We start from the raw sequence: 18652 nt of genomic DNA, 5'->3' as shown, positions 1-18652 counted from the left end.
CAATGTTGGGTCCCAAACCCTGGCCCAGGATGGCCTCCATCTGGGTTTGCCCGGGACTCAGGGTTCCCAGGGCATGAGACTTTCAGTGCTCAAACCAGGACAGGTCTATGTAAACTGGGCTGAATTTTTCACCTACCAGGTCCGTGACTGTCAGACCAGGTTTGTTGCTCCAACCCGTGGGGTCTCCCCAGGGGTGTGGATGGCCAGGTCTGTGGCTTCCAGCCCTGTCTCCCTAGGACACTTGACATCAGAACCAACACAAGCCCAGGGTGGACCCTGTGGCAGTTAACAATACAAATGGAGTCACCTGCATCAAAACCCTCACCAAAAGGAGGCTGGGGAGGGCTCACGCTTGCATTCCTGAAATGCCTACGTGTCTCCTCCGTACCCAGGAAGCAGCAAACAGAGCTTAGCACAGGAATTTCCCCTTGCGAACACACGTGCACCTGAAAGAGCCAGTCCTTCAAGACCGCCTCGGTGGCCAACTAGGCCTAAATTTAAGTTAGAGCCCAGCGTCCACTTGCTGACTAGAGGTCACACCTGTGTTCTGAGTCCCCCCAAACACCTTTTCATATTTGGGCCTCTCCAAGCTCAACCCAGAGCTTACTGTATCAACCAATCAGGGCTCAGCTGCACCGACCAATCAGAACTAAGCAAGTGTCAGTCCTTATTTGCATACGTGAACCTGATTGGGCACTTAGGTGGGACTTATGCTGCAAAGCCTGAGCCCTCCTTGCTCCCTGGAACTCACCTTCTCACCAGCGCTGCCTCTGGGGACCCTGCAAACCTTTGGCTGGAACCAAGCATCTGTCCACACTCCGGCCTGCAGTGTCCCCGGTAAAGACACCCGGGACAGAGCCTAGCAAGGGCTGTCCCCCACGAGCTCCTCCGGCAGGTTCCTGAGGCCGGGGGTGGTCCGGGCAGTTTGCAGGACTCCTTGTCTTTGAAAACTCCCCTTGGTTCTGGCTTTCCTTGGTGCGCCTGTGATTGCACAGCCCGCACTGGCAGGCTGCAGCCCTTTGCTCTTCCCAGTTACGATCTTTTGTTCCAGACGGCCTGTTTCTGTGAGTTTCTTTCTTTAGGTTGACAACCTCACCACATAGTCCCTGTTCTCAGAGCTGTGGCCACGGTCTTTCAGGGGACCAGGAAGTGTCAAGTCTCGGGTGCACATTCTGGGTGCCGACCCGCCCTGGACTCCACTGCTCTGACTTCTGGGCCAGGGCGTTGGCCGTGCCAGTTGGGGGCCAGGCTCGGGGCCCACACCCAGGCAAGGGCCTCCCCGCTGTGTTCACAAGGGCTCTGGTGTGAACAGCAGACACCCTGCAGGCCGGACCAGTCTGGCTCCCTTCAAGGAAAAGCCCCAGAGAATTTTGATGACTAAACATATTAAAGCTCTGACCAGAAGCAGAGGTGGTCACCTCTGGTCTTCTCTTCCAGGAAGATGGGCTCCTTTGGGCGCCAAGTGCTCCCCGAGGTACCTGCTGGTGCAGTGGTCCCCAACCTTTTTGGCACCAGGGACCGGTTTCACAGAAGACAATTTTTCCACAGACAGGGGTGGGGAGCCGAGCGATGGGGAGCGGCTGGAAATACAGACGAAGCCTTAGCTTCACTCGCTTACCCGGGGCTCACCCCCGGCTGTGCGCCCCCCCCCATTTTGTTCCTAAGTTTCATGGAACACAGTTTTTCCACAGATGGTGGTGGGGGAACAGGGAAGGTGGCAGAGCTCTGCGGCCCGGTCCAGGCCCACGGGTTGGGGACCTCAGTGTTAGAGGGTGGAGGCGTGGCTCCCACCCTGGCTGGGCGGGGGAGCCGATCCTGTCCCCAGCCCCAGGAGGGAGTGGACAGAGGGATCGCTGTTTGTTCCTCCTTGGACCCTCCCAGCTCTTCCCCAGGGCCCTTCCCACTTTCCTCACAAGCCCAGTCCCAGGAAGCTCCTGCCTTTCTCCTCTGACCTAGGATGTGGGGGCGGGCATGGGGGCGAACCCCAGCTGTGGCTGCTGCCTGGAGCTCTGGCCGCAGGGCCAGTTTTCACATCTGTGAGGCTGGGCACACACTCCCTCCCACCCCTGGCTAGCAGTGCCCAGGAGCAGGAGCTGTGCCTGAGCTCCTCACCTCGGGCAGAGGCTCACCGATGACCACCAACTCTGTCCCCTGGTGCCAGACAGGTGCACTGCCACCTGCAGGAGACCTGGGCAGGAGGCCCACCTGTCACAGCTTTGCATGTCAAATCAGGACACCTCCACCCAGGGTCTGCCTTCTACTCTAACAGCACCATGGCCACGTCTTGCCTTACTTCCCCGGTGCCGTCTCCACCCTGCCCAGCCCCACCGCACACGTGCAGCTCCAGACCCTCTGGGCTGCACCTCTGCCCCTCCCCCCCCCCCACCCCGTCCCGGCCAGGCTCCCCTGAACCTCTGGCTGTGGCGCAACTGTGAAGCTCCTGATCTGACAATCAGACCAGGGGAAAACCCACAGCCCCATTCCCGGGGGTCCCACCTTCCAGCTCACCTCTGGGGGCCATGGCCAGGTGCCTGGGCCGGCGGGTGGCGGAGATAAGCCTGGCAGAAGCTAAGCACAGCCCAGAGTCAGGCTCAGAGGCAGATCCACCTGAAGGGCAAAGCCTACATGTCCCTTCTGGGCAGGGAAGAGCTTGGCAGGTTTCTGATTTGCCCTGATCTGGGAGGGGCAGCAGCCAGGTCTGCCTCACTGACAGGAACCACATTTTTTAGCTGGTGCCCGAGGCCAGGTGTCAAACGCTTTCTCAGTCAGCACAGGGACAGGGCCCCATAGGTGGTTTCCCCTGCCCTCAGGATCAATCCCTGCCCTTGCCATGGCCCCCCAAACCCTGGGAGACGCCCCCAACCTCTCCAGCTTGGCCTCATCCCCCCTCGGCCCCCCACCCTCCTCGCCTGTCACTCAGAACACCTGGCGCATGGTCTCCCACCGGCCACAGAGCCTGGAGCACACCTCGCTCCAGGTCTTACCGTTAACTCTCAAGGGCAAGTTCCTGGTCCCAGAGACGTCTGCATACGGCAGTAAAGGTGAGCTAAGTAAAGGGCTCAATGGAGGCTGCTTCGGAGGCTGTCACCTGAGTCTTCAGGGGAGGCAGTGCCCGGAGGCCCACCTGGAGTGCAGGTACCTGGGGTCCTTTGGGTCCCGTCCGGGAATGAAGCATGGTGCAGCTCAGAGGGCAGGGGAGGCAGAGGGCAGCCGGCTGTCCTGCCTGGCCGAGCAGTGGGTGAGGGGACCAGGCCAGGACAGGGAGGAACTGGAAGCCCAGGCCAACGATCCACTCTATCACCTTGCAGTCCAGGCAATCTCTTCTCTCCAAATCTCCACCACTTCATGCCCCAGCCATCAGGGCTGGAGGAGAGGCTCTTTCCCACGCAGTACCCCAAGGGTGTGCCCTTGCCTTGTAGCCTGCAGGGACCCCACGGTGAGTCTGCACCCACCACCACATGCTGGGGGAGGGGATAGCAAAATCCCTCTGGCCACCTGTCCTGATGTGACCCTTCGCTCAGCCTCATCCTGTTCCTGCACCGTCCTGTCCCCGACCCGCCCAGCTTCCCAGATACACGGATCATTGCACTGCCCTGTCTCTGCCATCTGCCTCAGACCTGCCGCAGAGTCTGAGGGGTGGGCACCATCTGCCACCCCCACACTGCCCTCCCCACTCCTCTGCACGGGCCTGGGGGCTCTGGAGGCCTCCGAACCCCCTGGGAAACCAGGACAGTCCTCTCCTCTCCTCCCCTCTTGCCAGCATAGAAGCTTGGAAGTTGACCTCGGCCAGTGGGCTCCTGAGGGGACGGGAGTGTGTGTCCAGGGCAGGACAAGGTCGATCTGTCCTGAAGGCTTCAAGGAGGAAGTGAGACCAAAGAGTGACTAACCATGACATGTTAGGAGCCTCAAAGCTGGCCTTGGCACGCCTGTCGCCTTTGTTTTCCAGCTTGGTTGGCAAAAGCTCTTGTACAGCCAGCATTTCTGCAGTTCCTCATTCCACCCATTTATTTGTTTATTCTTTAAATAAAAGAAATACAGGGCTGGGCTTGGTGTGGCTCACGCCTGTAATCCTAGCACTGAGGCTAGGATTACAAGCCGGGAGGATCGCTTGAGCTCAGGAGTCTGAGGCTGCGGTGAGCTAGGATGACTCCACGGCACTCTACCCAGGGCAGCAGAGTGAGACTCTGTCTCAAAAAGAAAAAGAAAAAAATATATACATAGTTTAAAAAATCAAAAATGCTAAGAAAAATGAAAACATTTTGGTGGTTCCTCAAAAAGTTAAACATGGAATCACCACACCAGCAACGTCACTCCCAGGTGCAGAACCACGAGAACTGAAAACAGGTGGAACAGAACGTTCGCGCATGTGCACAACAGCGTTACTGACGACGGCGGAAACGCAAACGGCTCAAGCGTCTGTCACCCAGGAACGGGCGGACGAAGGCGGCAGGTTCACGCGGCCACGAGAAGGAGCAACGCCCCAACGCAGCCTCGCACGGGTGGCCCTTGGCACCGTCACGCTCGGGGGAAGAGGCGGAACCGAGGGCCGCACGCTACGCTACGTGACGCCCGCACGCTGCGTGACGCCGTGCGTGCGCGTGCCCAGGACCGGCGGATCCACGCGGACGGAAACCAGGGCCGCCGTGCGCGGGGCAGGGAGAAGGGCGGCGACTGCTATGCGGGCGCCGGGTTTCCTTGGGGAGTCGTGGAGATTTTCCGGAAGTGGACGGTGGAGACACTTGCACGACATTGTGAATGTGCTAAAAGTCGCTGAATCGTACACTGTAAAGCGGTTAAAATGGTGAATTTTACCGCAATTAAAAAACGATCAAAAATATGTGTTCCAGGCACATTACTTGTTGGCAAAGAAAAAAAAAATATGTGTTGTTTCCTTGAAAGTGCACTTACTCTGAAGTGCTAACAAGAAACGCTTCTCTGGTGTTTTATGTATATGAAGGAGTCAGATATTTAAATACTAATTAAATATCTATACTTGGTGTTTAGATGTTAAATGTACGATTGATTTAATTAAACATTAAAGAAAAAGTAAAAGTGATTCTAAGTTAAATAAAATTTGCCAATTTCGTAAACGAAGTAATATCTGCGAGTTGTGAGACTTCCTTCCGTGGTGAAGTTATGGGGCCCAGACTCACCATTCTCCTTTAAACAGCTAAAACCACCAAAATTCGTGAAACGAGGGCTTTCAGACAGGAGAGCCAGGGGAGCTGATGGACAGGTTCTGTGACTGCCCCGCCTTCTGTCTGGACAGAGTTTTCAGGCAACATTTCCAGGAGGGAAACCCCATAGGAGCCTGGAGCCCCCTGAGCTGCGGAGACGGAGCTGAGAATTCAGGGGGGCAAAGACAGTAAGATTTTGATTTTGCAGGACAGAGAACCAGAGAGGAGAGAGCTTCGCTGGGGGTGGAGGGAGGCTCTGCCCATTTCCTCTCAAGTCTCCGTGGAGTACTGATCACTCCAGCGCGTGAGAAAAACACCCCAGGCTATGGAAAGACCCACCGGGGAGGAAGGAGCAGGCAGAACAACCCCAGAGCTTCCAGAAAGCTGGAAATAGCTGCCATCAGCCAACCTAGAAAAATCTCACAACAGATGGGTCATCAGAAAGAAGGGTGTCGCTTCAGGAGTGGCGCCCAGCCAGCTGTAGGACAGCTGCTCCCCAGACAGGGAACTGGCAGGTACTGCCGTGGGCGTGGCTGCAGCATACCTGCGTCAGGAAGTCTCAAAAGTTTCAAATTACCCTGAACAAAACAGGGTGGAGGCAGGGCACATTCCAACGGAACACCACCCGCCACGAATATTCCTCCCTTTGTTTGGCCCATAAGTAAATCCTTGCTTAAACAGAAAGGGCACAGGAACCAGGGGCCAGTTCTCTTCTGCAGGGAGAACTTGCCTCTGCTGTCTGTACAGTAAACTTTCTGTAGTTCCTGAATCTTGCCTTCACTTTATACTGTCTGCTCACTCCTGAATTCTTTCTTGCGTGAAGCCAAGGACCCACTTGGACTTCAAGTGGCTCCCAGCATTGGGAGTCACTTTCCTGTGTCACTCTGGCCCTGTCCAGTGAAGCTGAAGAGCAAGGCTTGAAAGAATCAAACTGTTGCCAAGTAACTTAATTGCACCCAGAACAAGAATATTTAAAGAAATACAAAAATAGCAAGCACCTAACAAGATAAAATTCATAATGTCTGGCATCCAATTCAAAATTACTAGGTGAAAAAGCAGAAAAATAAGACTCACAATGTGCATAAAAATCAATTAATGGAAACAAACTTGGAATTCACACAGATGGAAAAAGCATGAGATAAGTACACTAAAATAGTTATATAACTACACTGAATAATGTTCAGGAAGGTTGATGAAAGCATAAGCATGTTACAGTAAGAAATAAGATATTTTAAAAGACTCAAATGGAACTTCTAGAGATGAAAAATACACTAGATGAAATTAACAGCAGATTAGACACTGCAGAAGAAAAAAATTAGTGAACCAGAAGTCATAGCTGTGGAAACTACCCAGTATGAAACTCAGAAATGAAAATGACACATTATGTGCAAAGGAACAAGGATGACAGCAGATTTGTCACTGGAAGCAATGCAAGTGAGAGGACAGTGGAGCACAACTTAAAAGTACCACAGAAAAGAAAAGACTTTCACCCCAGAATTACACACCCAAGTAAAATATATTTCAAAAATGAAGGCAAAGTAGAGGTGAGGCTGCTGAGAACTGGTGTTGCCTGGGCGAAGGTGGAGACGGTGCTCAAAATGCTAATGGCCAGGAACAAATGTGAGTTTGGGGTCCTGCACCTGGCCCTGTGTCTGGGCCTAGGTCTTTCCTGGGGAAAGGGAGCCTCTTCCCCACGCCCAGCACAGCTGGCCTGCTGGACACCATGCCAGGTCTGAGTCCCCCCTGCGCACGTGACTCTGTCCAGTCGCAGCCCGTGGTGCACACCACACTGTGGCAGGAGACGGCACTCGTCCCAGAGCCCGCTCAGGCTGGACAGTGCTGATGGCTGCAGCCCTGAGAAGGTGTAGCTGCTGTCTGTCCCTCACTCCTTTCTCCAGACAGCCCATCAGCCAACAGGCCTTGGAGCCTCCTCCCTGCCTCCATGGCCAGTCCCCCCAGGGCTGGCTGCCACTCCACCACCCTAGCCACGCTGTCTGCAACCCCAGCCTCCCCCACCAGCCCAGTGAGAGAGCAGCAGAGCCACCCTCAGCACGCCCTTCTGGGACGTGTTTCCACCATTGTGGCCTCAGGCCCCAGTGGGGACAGGGCACGAGGACCCCAGGCCACCAGGGGTGCTGTATATGCACTGGCCAATGATCCCCTGGAGACCCAGAGGCCCAGGGAAGGCTCAGGCTCATCCCCTCTGTGTCAGCCTCATTCAGTTACGACGCGGGGCTTCTAGGCTCTGGCTCCTGAGTCCCACTGGCCTGTCCACTGCTCAGGAGCAAGTGGGTTTCCTCCTGGTAAACTGAGTCTCAAAGCGGCCTGCAGTCTCTACCCTCCCGTGCCCACTCACTACTCTGTAATGTCCAAATGAACTTTCCTAAATAACTCTTTTTTAAAAAGACAACATTAAGAGTATGTTAGTATAGATCCTTTTGTAGTTCACAAGCGTGATGAGGGTGTTCACGTGTGTGACATGTGTCTCCCTCAAGCTTTGTTACGACGTCAGTATGTTACCCGTCTGATGCGGAAAAAAAAAAGTATATTAGTTTAGAATGTTTATTGGTGCGTTTTAGAATATTAGAAAAAAATGAAGAAAAAAAGAATGCTTAAGCAATCACACTTTTTTTCCCTCCTCTTGCCTCTTCTAGTAACCCAGAAGATTTCCTCCATCCAGCCTTGAAACTATGCAACCAGAGGCTGGGGAGGAATCACTGAACGACGGAGGGGCCAGGAATGTTATTTATAGATGTAAACATTAAGTGACCACCATACCGAAAAATATAAGCCTTCTGACAAATCAGAAGAGCTACATTTTTTTTTTTTTTACAATTCTAGTTCCATGTAGCAGAAGGTTTAATCCACTCCGGTGGGGCCAGGAGGCCCGGGAGCCCTTCCCGCCGCGGTCCCACTGGCAGGGCACTCTCCCTGCAGGCACGGCCTCGGCCGCTCACCCACACTGGGGGGCCACGCTGGGAAGGACACGTCTGGAACAGCGGTGGCTGCTGTTCCTGCCGGGCACTCTGCCCAGCACCTGCTGCAGGGTGTCACTCTGGGTGTCACTCTGGGGCAAGCGGGCTGCCCTGGCCACCTCCAACTCCAGGGGAGCAGAGCAGAGACGCTGCCCGGGGGCACGCGCCGTGACAGTGGGCAGCTCCTGAGGGGACAGCCTTTACTCGGAGGAGACGAGAAGCTTTTGCCCAGGGGCGTGGCCGGCGCCACTCTCGTGGTGAGGAAGCCCGAGGGGCTGGGAGCTGTGACCGGCGGGAAGTTGGACACACAGAGCCGGGGAGAAACCAAGACAGACCCGTTCAGGGTCCGAGCGAGCCCCGAAGGCTGGCGCCGTCCTCAGAGGAGCCGCATTTCTAGAAAGCAGAGAACGCAAACCGAGTAATGACACTGCATAGCGTGAACTAAAAATAAAATCGCAAGCCCTGGACTGACTGAACGGACCCCTCTCGGCTAGAGGGACCCCAGAGAAACCTTACCACTGCGTTCCCGGCCATGACGGGGCGAGGCGGGAAGCACAACTGCACATGCGCGTTTCCTCTTTGCAGAAACGGTCATGACTCCTCCCGCGGCGCACTGAGCGCGCGGATCCGGCCGTCCCCTCAGCGTCCCCTCCGCGTCCCCTCCCGCCCGGTGCTCGCGCTGGGTTCCGCCCGCCGGGGTGGCCGCCGCGGGCTGCAGCGCTTCATGAGAAATAAAGCTCCTCCTTTCCAAATTATACACCGCGTCATTATTTCTCCAATTAACAACAATAAACGGAAAATAAAACAAAATAATTTCAAAGAAACAGTTAGAGGGCTCAGGCCACCTGACTTCAAGGCTTACCGCAGAGCTACAGTCATCAAGGCCACGTGGCACTGGCAAAAGGTTCAGAACAGAACCGACAGTCCAGAAACAGACCCACACATACTATGGCCCAGTGATTTTCGATAAAGGTGCAAAGGCAACGCCGCGAAGACAGGATGGGCTCTTCGCCAAAGGGTGCTGGAACGCTGGGCAGCCGTGTGCAAGAACAAATGCGCCTCCAAAATGCTCGCACCATTTTCCCAGCCGCCTGTGAGAGTTCCTGTTCCTCCACAGCCTCGCCGACACTTGGCAGTGTCAGGCTTTTTAGTTTTCGCCATTCAAGTGGATACGCAGTGGCAGTCCTTTGTATGCTTAATTTGCATATTCCAGAAGACTAGTGCTGAGCATCTTCTTCATGCCCTTATTTGCTATCGTTACCTTCTTTGGTGAAACATCTGTTCAAATCTTTTTTTTTTCGGCCGGGCCTGGTGGCTCACGCCTGTAATCCTAGCACTCTAGGAGGCCGAGGCGGGTGGATCCTTTGAGCTCAGGAGTTCGAGACCAGCCTGAGCAAGAGCAAGACCCCGTCTCTACTAAAAATAGAAAGAAATTATATGGACAGCTAAAAACATATATAGAAAAAATTAGCTGGGCATGGTGGCGCATGCCTGTAGTCCCAGCTACTCGGGAGGCTGAGGCAGGAGGATCCCTTGAGCTCAAGAGTTTGAGGTTGCTGTGACCTAGGCTGACGCCACAGCACTCACTCTAGCCTGGGCAACAGAGTGAGACTCTTGTCTCAAAAAAAAAAAAAAAAAATCATGTGACTCTTTTAAAAAAAATCTTTTTTTTCTACATCAAAGGGAAATTAGGAAATATTTTGAAGCAAATGAAAATGAAAACACAACATATGAGAATTTGTCAGATGTCACAAAAGCAGACTAAACTTTTAGGACATTACAAATGCCTGATACTCTCTCGTCTCTGGTCTTCTGCCTGGGAGTTGCCTTCCTGTCTTTGCCCACTGTGCTGAAGCCTACGTGACACTGTCAGCCTAAGATACAGAGAGACAGGCTCTCCAGAATGAAGGAATTTATTCAGGAATAGCGGAGATTTGCAAGTCAGGGTATGAAAGCTATGGCGGGCTGCAGGCATACCCAGGGGGCCTCTCCTTTTAAAGACGAGAAGTCTGCGGAAGCTGTTTTGAAACCAAAACTTACGAAGACGAGGGTTGCACAGGTTTGCTACAGGAGTTGGCATCAGCTTATTGGCTGAGATGGCCCAGGTGGAGTCCCCGTGCGAGCGGCCTATCTGGAACACTGCAGTCTTGAGGAAGGTCTTGTGACAAGTCCTGCTACAGGCCTCTCTGACCCTGTTTTGTTAGTTTGACCTAAGTGACTCCATCTTGGAAGCGACCACTTCTACCACCTCATTCTGGTCACTCCGCAGGACGATGACCCGATTATGAGGCCATAGGTTTCTGGAAAGCAAGGGCTAGGCATTGTTTGCTGCTGAAATTTCCATCCAGCACAGCAACGGGCCCACACTGTGCATGGAACGTGTAGCTGTTGTCGAACGGCTGCCTTCTCCCTTCCACCTGGCCAGCTGCGACCCCCAATGAGCCTCACCCTTACCCTGCGGCTCCCTGCCCTCTCCAGCCAGCACAGGTGCCTTGGACACCGATTCCAGCTGGCACGGTGGGCACTGCTGCTCTTACCTCCTCCTAGAACTCCCCACTCACGCCCCCAACATCCTGTCTCTGCTCAGCAGGGCTCGACTCCTGTGGTGCCTCTTGGTTGTGCCCTCTGCGGAACAGACTACCTCCCCATCGGCCTGTTCCAGACCCTCTGACTGCCCCCTGGGTTCACCACGAAGACGACCTCGCCTCCTGAGGCCGAGGCAGGAGGATCACTTGAGCCCAGGAGTTTGAGGGTGCAGTGAGCTACGATGACACTGCTGCACTCCAGCTCGAGCAAGACTCTGTCTCAAAACAAACAAACAAACAAAAAACTGTCTGGGCCTCTTTCTGCAGGAACATTCTTAACTATTTATTAAAATTCATTAGTTGCTGAAGCTCAGGCTATCCATTTCTTCTCTACAGTTTTGGTGATTTATATTTTTCTAAAAGTTTTACATTTGTCTTAAAATGTGAAAGTATTCTTTTATCTTTTAAATCTGTCATACATATTATATATGTTCACACTTTTTTCTTGACCAATCTTGCCAGAGCTTTGCCAACTTTTATTACTTTTCAGAGAATGAATTTTTTTCTGTATTGCAGTTTCGTATTTCATAATTTCTGTACTTAGCTTTATTTTCTTCCATTTACCTTCAGGTTTCTTTGTTTTTTCTTTTTAAGAGATGGAGTCTCACTCTGTCACCTAGGCTAGAGTACCGTGGCATCATCACAGCTCACAGCAACCTCAAACTCCTGGGCTCAAGCGATCCTCCTGCCTCAGCCTCCCGCGTAGCTGGGACTACAGGTGCTGCCACGCCTGGCTTTCTACTAATATTTATTTGTGGAGACGGGGCCTCGCTCTTGCTCAGGCTGGTTGCAAACTCCTGGCCTCAAGTGATCCTCTCGAGTCGGCCTCCCAGAGTGCTGGGGTTATAGGTGTGACCACCGTGCCCGGCCTTTACTGGTACTTTCTAGCTCAAAGGCCACTTTATCTAGTAGCACAGCCACACCGGCTTCCTTCTGGTTACAATCTTTGTCTCTTAACTGGAGAGTTTAGTCAAAATTATTTTATTAACGGCTTTATTATTTTCAAATACCAGTAAAATTTACTGAGTCTGGTCAGTCTCCATTCATTTGGATTGCCTACAGATTTGGATTTAATTATACTACCCCATTTTGTATCTTCCATTCGCCTCAGTTTTTAGGTGTTATTTTTTCTTTCTTCTCTCGTTTGGATTGAGATCTTCTCACCCCACTGCACTGTTTTTCCTTCTCCTAGTTTAGTAGACAGCTTCTATCTTTGGTGGTTATCTCAGAACGCACACATGTAAGTTCTGTCAATTCTGAACCTGAGGACACTGCCCCAAGGCGACTGAGGAGCAGAAAATGACACCAGGACGGGCAGAGAAGGCGGCAGGAGGCGTTGGTGAGCCAGCCCAGCATGCAACCAGCTTCTCCAGAGCTACCAGCCCACCCACCCCAGGCTGTTCCCCTTCCAGGTGCTTTGGACTGATGCAGACAGCCAGCAAAGGCCATTCTCCCGGCCTGGCCGGCAGCCTGTGAACCCCGCAGGGAGGAACGGCCAATGAAGTGCCTCGCCCCAGACCCTCTCCACACTGTTCCTTCTTCCCTGCCGGTTCCGCATCCTGTGGGCCCTTGAGCCCAGGCCCGGTCTGCCCTTCCCTGGTCTGCAGGGCCTGGGCCCTGTCTTCAAGGATGAGGCGGGAACGTTTCCCTTCCACCTGCCGGCGCTCAGCAGCTCAGCGCTAAGCTCGACTGTGCCCACGTGGTGAGGGAGCCCGCGGGCCACAGCGATCCAGAGCGATCCGGAGGATGTCACACCACACCAGCCTGGCGGGAGGGAGAGGCGCCCGGCGGGAAGGTGCTCAGGCCAGGCCTGCGCGCTCCAGGTCCTGCGGCAGGATCCGGCCCTTCTTGCGGGCCTTGAGCAGGCGGCGCTCAGCCCGGGCCGCCTTCTTCTTCCGCAGGTTCTGCCGCCGCCGGTCCTGGCGCTGCTGCATCTTGTCCACCACGTGTGCCGAGCGCTTCTCCCACCGGCGCTGCCGCTGCGCCCGGCACTTCTCCTTGCGCTTCAGGGCCTCCTGCAGCAGGCGGGGGTCGTCGCGGATCCGCACGCCCTCCGCCTTGTACAGCAGGTTGGTCCACCTCATCTTGGCCTCCATCTCCTGCGCCTTCCCCTCGTCCTGGTCCCGCAGGTCGTCCAGGCGGCTCTGCCGCGCCTGCAGGCGCTCCAGCAGCTGCCGGTAGTTCCTGCCCGTCAGCGGCGTGAGGTTCCCCTTCACCTTCTGCCTCTTCTCCTTCCTGCGCTGCGCCCTGCTGGCGGGCTCATCCTCGCCCACCTCCACCTGGGGAGGAGTCGCAGCCTCAGTTAACGGCGGCCTGGTGCATGTCATGCCCTCAGCCCTCCCCAGAACCCACACCCAGGAACCAGCACAGGTACTGTCACCTTACAGAGACCAGGGTCCAGAGAGAAGTCACTCATCCAGGCCCACAACTGGCAGGGCCCAAGCTGGGGCCACAGGCCGCGGAGTCCGCTCACCTTGTTGAAGATCAGCCCCGGCGACTCCGGGGGCTCCTTGCAGGCCACCTCAGGGACAGGGACGGGCTCCGCAGCCTCCTCGGCCTTGGCTGCTTTCTCCTTTGCCCGCAGCTCTTTTCGCTTCCTTTTCTTCCGGTCCCGCTCCTGCTTTCTCCGCCGTCTTTTCTCCAAAGTGGCAGGTGACAGCTCCTTGATACTGCCCTGGAGAGAAAGGTGGATGTTTGCACATTAAAGTTCTCCTAATTACAGGGTCCCCCAGTCTGGCACACGGCTGAGAAGGAATCGGGGCTGGAAAGAATGTGAGGAGTTCCTCCTGCAGGGCAAGGGACCCCCTGAGTTAAGTGGTGCACAGTGAAATCCGTTAGCCAAAATGCACCTGACCAAAGAGGGACAAGGGACCGCCCCCCGCCCAGTAAGAATCATGGCTTCCAGTTTCCAGGTAATTACCACGTGCTGGGACACTTCACAGAGATAGGTTCACACATGTCACCCTTCATTTTATAGATGGGCAGGGCCAAGGCCACCACCCAGCACTTGGAGTCAGGCCTGCACACCTGAGCGCCTGCCCTGACCTATGCCCATTCTGCTCACCACGTACCCAAACTCCACTGTCCCCAACTGTCTTTCCTGTCCCTGTGCCATCAAGAGAGCCCCACAGCAGACGGAACCTGACCTGTGCTTCAGGGATGAGGACCCAGAGCCTTGCTTCCCTGAGGAACCAACCATCATATCCCAGAGATGGCTGGTAGGCTTCTCTTGGGAGGGTGAGAAGCTGGGACTGTCCCCCACAGAGCAAGAGTCCCGCGAGAAGGGCCCCAGGGAATGGGCAGGTAGGGGCCAACTCGGAGGGGAGACCCCACCATTCAACATAAAGCTGAGGCTGGCTCAGTCCTTGGCACTGGAGCTTCCTGTGCTGGTCACCTCATCTCGGCATCCTGTCCAACTCACAGGACTATCGTGATGTTTAGAGAAACAGAAGCACAGCAAGTGCCCAGCCCAGCGTGGCGTTCAGCAAAGGCAGCTTCCCAGGAGGGAGGCTGAGCTTCTCGCCAAGGCCCAGTGGGGAGGAGACCGAGCAGCACTGGAATGGCCAGAAGGCGGGGACCCTGGGGACTGAGGTTCTCCCACAAGGTGAGGACTACACCTGCTCTCCCAAAAAAGCAGCTGAGGCCCCGGCAGGACTTGCTGCAGAAGTGAGAGCAGACCCCGAGCGGGAAGCACTGCCGCAAACACGCCCCGGTGCTCCGTGAGCTCCCTGCCTACCTGGCCCCGGGCCTCCTGGATCCTCTCGTGTAGTCGCTGTCGCAGAACATCCAGGGCAAACAGAGAATCAGGCCCTGTGGGCAGGCCACCTGCAGGGACAGAGACAGGACTGAAGGAGCCCCTCTCTGACCATCCCCAGGGCCCAGCATCTAAACCTGAATCTCTATTTACAGCCCCCCATCCCACCTCCACTCTCTGTGCCACTCAGGGATCTGCAGGGCAATTCCAGTAAATTCTACTTCACCTTTTCAACCTGGATCGGCCTCTGCAACATCCTCCAGGGCAAGCAACTGACTGCCTCCCAAGGTAGGTCACTGCGGTATGAGAAAACACTTCCTACAGTGGAAGCCAAACCATCTCATTTCTTCCTACTTCTGCAGCCTGCGACTCAGGTCCTCAGAGACATGGCCTTGCCCCCTGCCATCCTGGTCACCATGTGGCCTAGAACCACCATGCAACTCTGATCTGGTCTATCCACACCACTACTGTAATTGCTGCTCTTCCAAGATCTTGTGCTATCCCCGTGTGTGTGACACTGCCTTTTCTCAAGAGCAGAGGGGACCCCATTTGCATCCAAGCCCAACCTCAGCCCTGCCCCTGCATGCCATGGAGGCTCTCACCTGCAGGGGGCCCTGTGGAGCTAGAAGTCTCCTTCTCTTTGGTTTCCTTTGGCCTTCTAGCCCCAAGAGCCCCTAGAGACTTCTCTCCCAGGGACTCAACCTTGGGATCAGCAGCCTTCTTTTCCTGCTTCCGGAATTTCTTTTGTGTTTTCTTCCTTTTCTTTTTTTGGGGCCCAGCAGCTTCTGAACCTTGAGTTTTGCCAGCTAGAATACAAAATGAGAAAGAGGTGCCATTCCAATCTGTGTGCCCCATTCGACAAGCAGGAAAGTCTTGCAAAGGCTTTGATCCCAGAAGGATGCAGAAAGAATCAGGATGGAGGAGCCAGAGACACTTATCCAGAGACCTCTGAACCGGCAAGTAGACTGGCTACACGTACCAAAACCTAGAAATCACACCTTTTACCCAGCAGTTCTGCTAGAATTCATCATGTAGAAATTTGGCATCAGGGATGTTCATCACGTCATCTGAGTGAAAAACTAGGAAAACCTAAATATCCATCTCCAGCAACAAACTGGCACTGCTACACAACAAACTACCACGTAACTATCAAAAATAATGACACAAACTTTCATCTTAATGGGTGGGTAAAACGTTTACTTTTTTTTTTTTTTTTTGAGACAGAGTCTCGCTTTGTTGCCAGGGCTAGAGTGAGTGCCGTGGCGTCAGCCTAGCTCACAGCAACCTCAAACTCCTGGGCTTAAGCGATCCTACCGCCTCAGCCTCCCGAGTAGCTGGGACTACAGGCATGCGCCACTATGCCCGGCTAATTTTTTTCTATATATATTTTAGTTGGCCAGATAATTTCTTTCTTTTTTTTTTTTTTTACTAGAGACGGGGTCTCACTCTTGCTCAGGCTGGCCTCGAACTCCTGACCTTGAGCGATCCACCCGCCTCGGCCTCCCAGAGTGCTAGGATTACAGGCGTGAGCCACCGCGCCCGGCAAACGTTTACATTTTAAATGGAACAAATGAGTATGTTGAGTAGAAATCGAATTGTTGTCAGTGAAATATACACATAGGAAAAATTAAAGAAAGACAGAAGTTATGGCTGGGTGATGAGAAAACTCATTTAAGTTTTCAGATTTTCTATTATGAATATCTGTTCCTCGAATAAAAAGGAAAACCTGTTTGGCTCTGGTAGTTCCATGCTAAATCCTGCGGTGCGCCCTCCTCCAGGGCCCAGGCAGCATTGACAGTCCCGCTCCGGCTGCTGCCCTGCTGGCTATGCACTTCCCGTGCGCAGCCTGGGCGCCCGGGCCGCGCGGACCCTATCAGCGGGGCCCTCGTCTTCCTTTTCCCCACACACCCCCAGGCCGAAAGGGTACTTCCCGCTGACCGGCCGTCACTCTAACCGTCACCCAGCCGGCGCGGGTGGCGAAGCAGTTCAGGACGCCCAGCAGCGGAGAGCCTCTCTTACAGGACTCGGCCCGCTCCCCGCCCGCCGACAGGTGCCGGGACCCGCGGACCCAGGGTGGCCGTATCAGTGACTCCCGGTAACAGGAGGGGGCGCGATCGCCGTGAACGTGTCCTCCACGTCTCTCTAAGCACCGTACAGACCCCCGCGGCCCGCGCATACCCCGCTTGCGCCCCGGGGGCTCGGGGCCGGGCTGGGAGCAGATCCTCCTGGCCAGGCTCTGCAGGTAGGTGTCCTTGGCGAGCAGGGAGGCCATGGCTGCGGCCCGGCTGGGGGCCGCCAGACGCACGCGGCCTGCACGACCCTCACCACCCAGCACCACCCGCGCGGCCTGGACCGCCGGAAACCGCCACGTGCGCAGGCGCCGACAGCCGAGCGCCGAGCCGCTAGCCCACGGGCTCGATTAGCCAGGCCTGGCCCCACCGGAAGAGGCGCCGGGCGGGATGCAAGGCATTGTGGGCCGGGCCGGGGCGCTAGGAAGGATAAAGTCCTGATCCCCGCGACCCCCGCAACCCCGGCCACGCGGGTCCCTGCGCTACCCTCGCCCCCACCCGCCACGGCGCCCGTACAGAGTAGGCGCTTGATGAGTCGGGCTGAGCGGATGGGTGAAGCAGCAGGACGGCAGTGGGGCCGGGGGGCCTCGGGTCTCCGGCGGGCGCGGTTGCGGGGCGAGGCAGGGGCGAGCACTGTTGAGTCCTCGCCACGGCTTTGTCTGGGCGGGACCGGCAACCCAGCTGGGCCTGAGCGGTGTCAGGTCGCTACGGGCTAAGGAAGACACCTGGGATGGGACAGAGGACGTTCCCAGGAGGGAGGCGGCGGGTGTTCAGGGAAGACCCACTGGGGCGTTGACTTTTGCTCTGAAAAGTAGAATCACAGACCAAGATTTTTAACCCAAGACTTGTTCTTTACAAGAACCCACCGGAGCGGGAGAAAGGAGAGGTCCCTACCCTGAGGCTGGGGACCGCCACGCCCCAGTTCCTACGCAGGAAAATTAGGTGTTTTTTTTTTTTTTTGAGACAGTCTCACTTTGTTGCCCAGGCTAGAGTGAGTGCCGTGGCGTCAGCCTAGCTCACAGCAACCTCAAACTCCTGGACTCAAGCGATCCTCCTGCCTCAGCCTCCGAGTAGCTGGGACTACAGGCATGTGCCACTATGCCCGGCTAATTTTTATATATATATATTTTTAGTTGTCCATATAATTTTTTTCTATTTTTAGTAGAGACGGGGTCTCGCTCTTGCTCAGGCTGGTCTCGAACTCCTGACCTTGAGCGATCCGCCCACCTCAGCCTCCCAGAGTGCTAGGATTACAGGCGTGAGCCACCGCGCCCGGCCTAGGCCTAGGAGCTTTTTCGTAAGAACGGAGAGCCCCTTGCAGGGCTGCCCCGCGGTGGGAAGAGGGAGGGGCCTCGTGGTACTCACCTGGGAGGGAGGGGACTTGGGGGTCTTAGATTACAACTTCAGGAGGCTCTTTGAAAGGGCTGCTGCTAAGGTACACCTTAAGCAAGAATTTTTCTTCCCCTAACCTCTGCGCGAGGTGATGTTTTATGCAGAGGATGGGCGTGACTGCTCTGATGACTCCCTGAACTGCAGCTTCCCATTCGGATATCTTAATACTGTCACCTACTATGTACAGAACAGGGACCTGCCCTCCCCCACCCGTGTCCTCCTTCCACTGTCTCCCCTGTCTCAGAGCAGCACCTTCCTTCCAGGTGCTTGGGCCAGAACTTCGCAGCCACCCTGACTCCTTCTGGATTCCCACATCCATCACTTCGGCAAATCCTGTGGGCTCTACCTTCGAAGTTGATCCAGAATCTGACTTGACATACCCCCGTCTCACCACCACTCTGGTCTTGTTTTAGATTTAAAAAGGCTATACGAAATAACCACCAAATGCAACGTGAAATAAAAATACATGTAAAAAGACATCTGGTGGAACAACTGAGGCAATCTGAAGACAGTGGGGGTACTAGATGGTATGGAGTAATCGCCCATTTTGGTTGATGATGTATCAAGGCCATGAAACCAGTGTTGCTTAGAGAGGCAAGTTGGTGAGTACTTAGGGGTGAAGTGTCATAAGGTTTGCAATGGAGGTTTAGATGGTCCTGTAGGAGACAGCAAGCAAAGGTGCGAAAGGGAGTCCCCACAG

At 55.0% G+C, this 18652-nt stretch overlaps 1 protein-coding gene and 1 pseudogene across 1 annotated transcript; one reads left to right on the top strand and one right to left on the bottom strand.

The window, feature by feature from the left end:
- The first annotated feature begins 7609 nt into the window (after positions 1-7609).
- On the top strand, positions 7610-7707 carry LOC138388627 (small nucleolar RNA U13; annotated as a pseudogene).
- Positions 7708-9856: 2149 nt separating this feature from the next.
- Positions 9857-16827, bottom strand: SURF6 (surfeit 6). Its single transcript, XM_069474803.1, has 5 exons — positions 16670-16827; positions 15094-15297; positions 14474-14562; positions 13211-13411; positions 9857-13016 (listed from the first exon to the last, which is right to left on the bottom strand). The coding sequence occupies exons 1-5, from the start codon at positions 16761-16763 to the stop codon at positions 12537-12539; spliced, it is 1068 nt and encodes a 355-aa protein (XP_069330904.1). The 5' UTR covers positions 16764-16827; the 3' UTR covers positions 9857-12536.
- Positions 16828-18652: the final 1825 nt, after the last annotated feature.

The sequence above is a fragment of the Eulemur rufifrons genome, chromosome 7 (assembly GCF_041146395.1).
Source record: "Eulemur rufifrons isolate Redbay chromosome 7, OSU_ERuf_1, whole genome shotgun sequence".
In the NCBI taxonomy this organism is placed as follows: Eukaryota; Metazoa; Chordata; class Mammalia; order Primates; family Lemuridae; genus Eulemur; species Eulemur rufifrons.
The sequence above is the reverse complement of the archived record's forward strand: the minus strand, read 5'-3'. Positions and strand labels throughout refer to the sequence as shown.

Bases quoted from the DNA above. Each gene is read 5' to 3' on its own strand.
- SURF6 (XM_069474803.1), bottom strand. From the start codon at position 16,763: ATGGCCTCCCTGCTCGCCAAGGACACCTACCTGCAGAGCCTGGCCAGG. The intron at 15,298-16,669 runs GTATGCGCGGGC...TTTGTATTCTAG, and splicing joins GCCCCCGGGGCGCAAGCGGG to CTGGCAAAACTCAAGGTTCA. The intron at 14,563-15,093 runs GTGAGAGCCTCC...CTGTCCCTGCAG, and splicing joins CTCCACAGGGCCCCCTGCAG to GTGGCCTGCCCACAGGGCCT.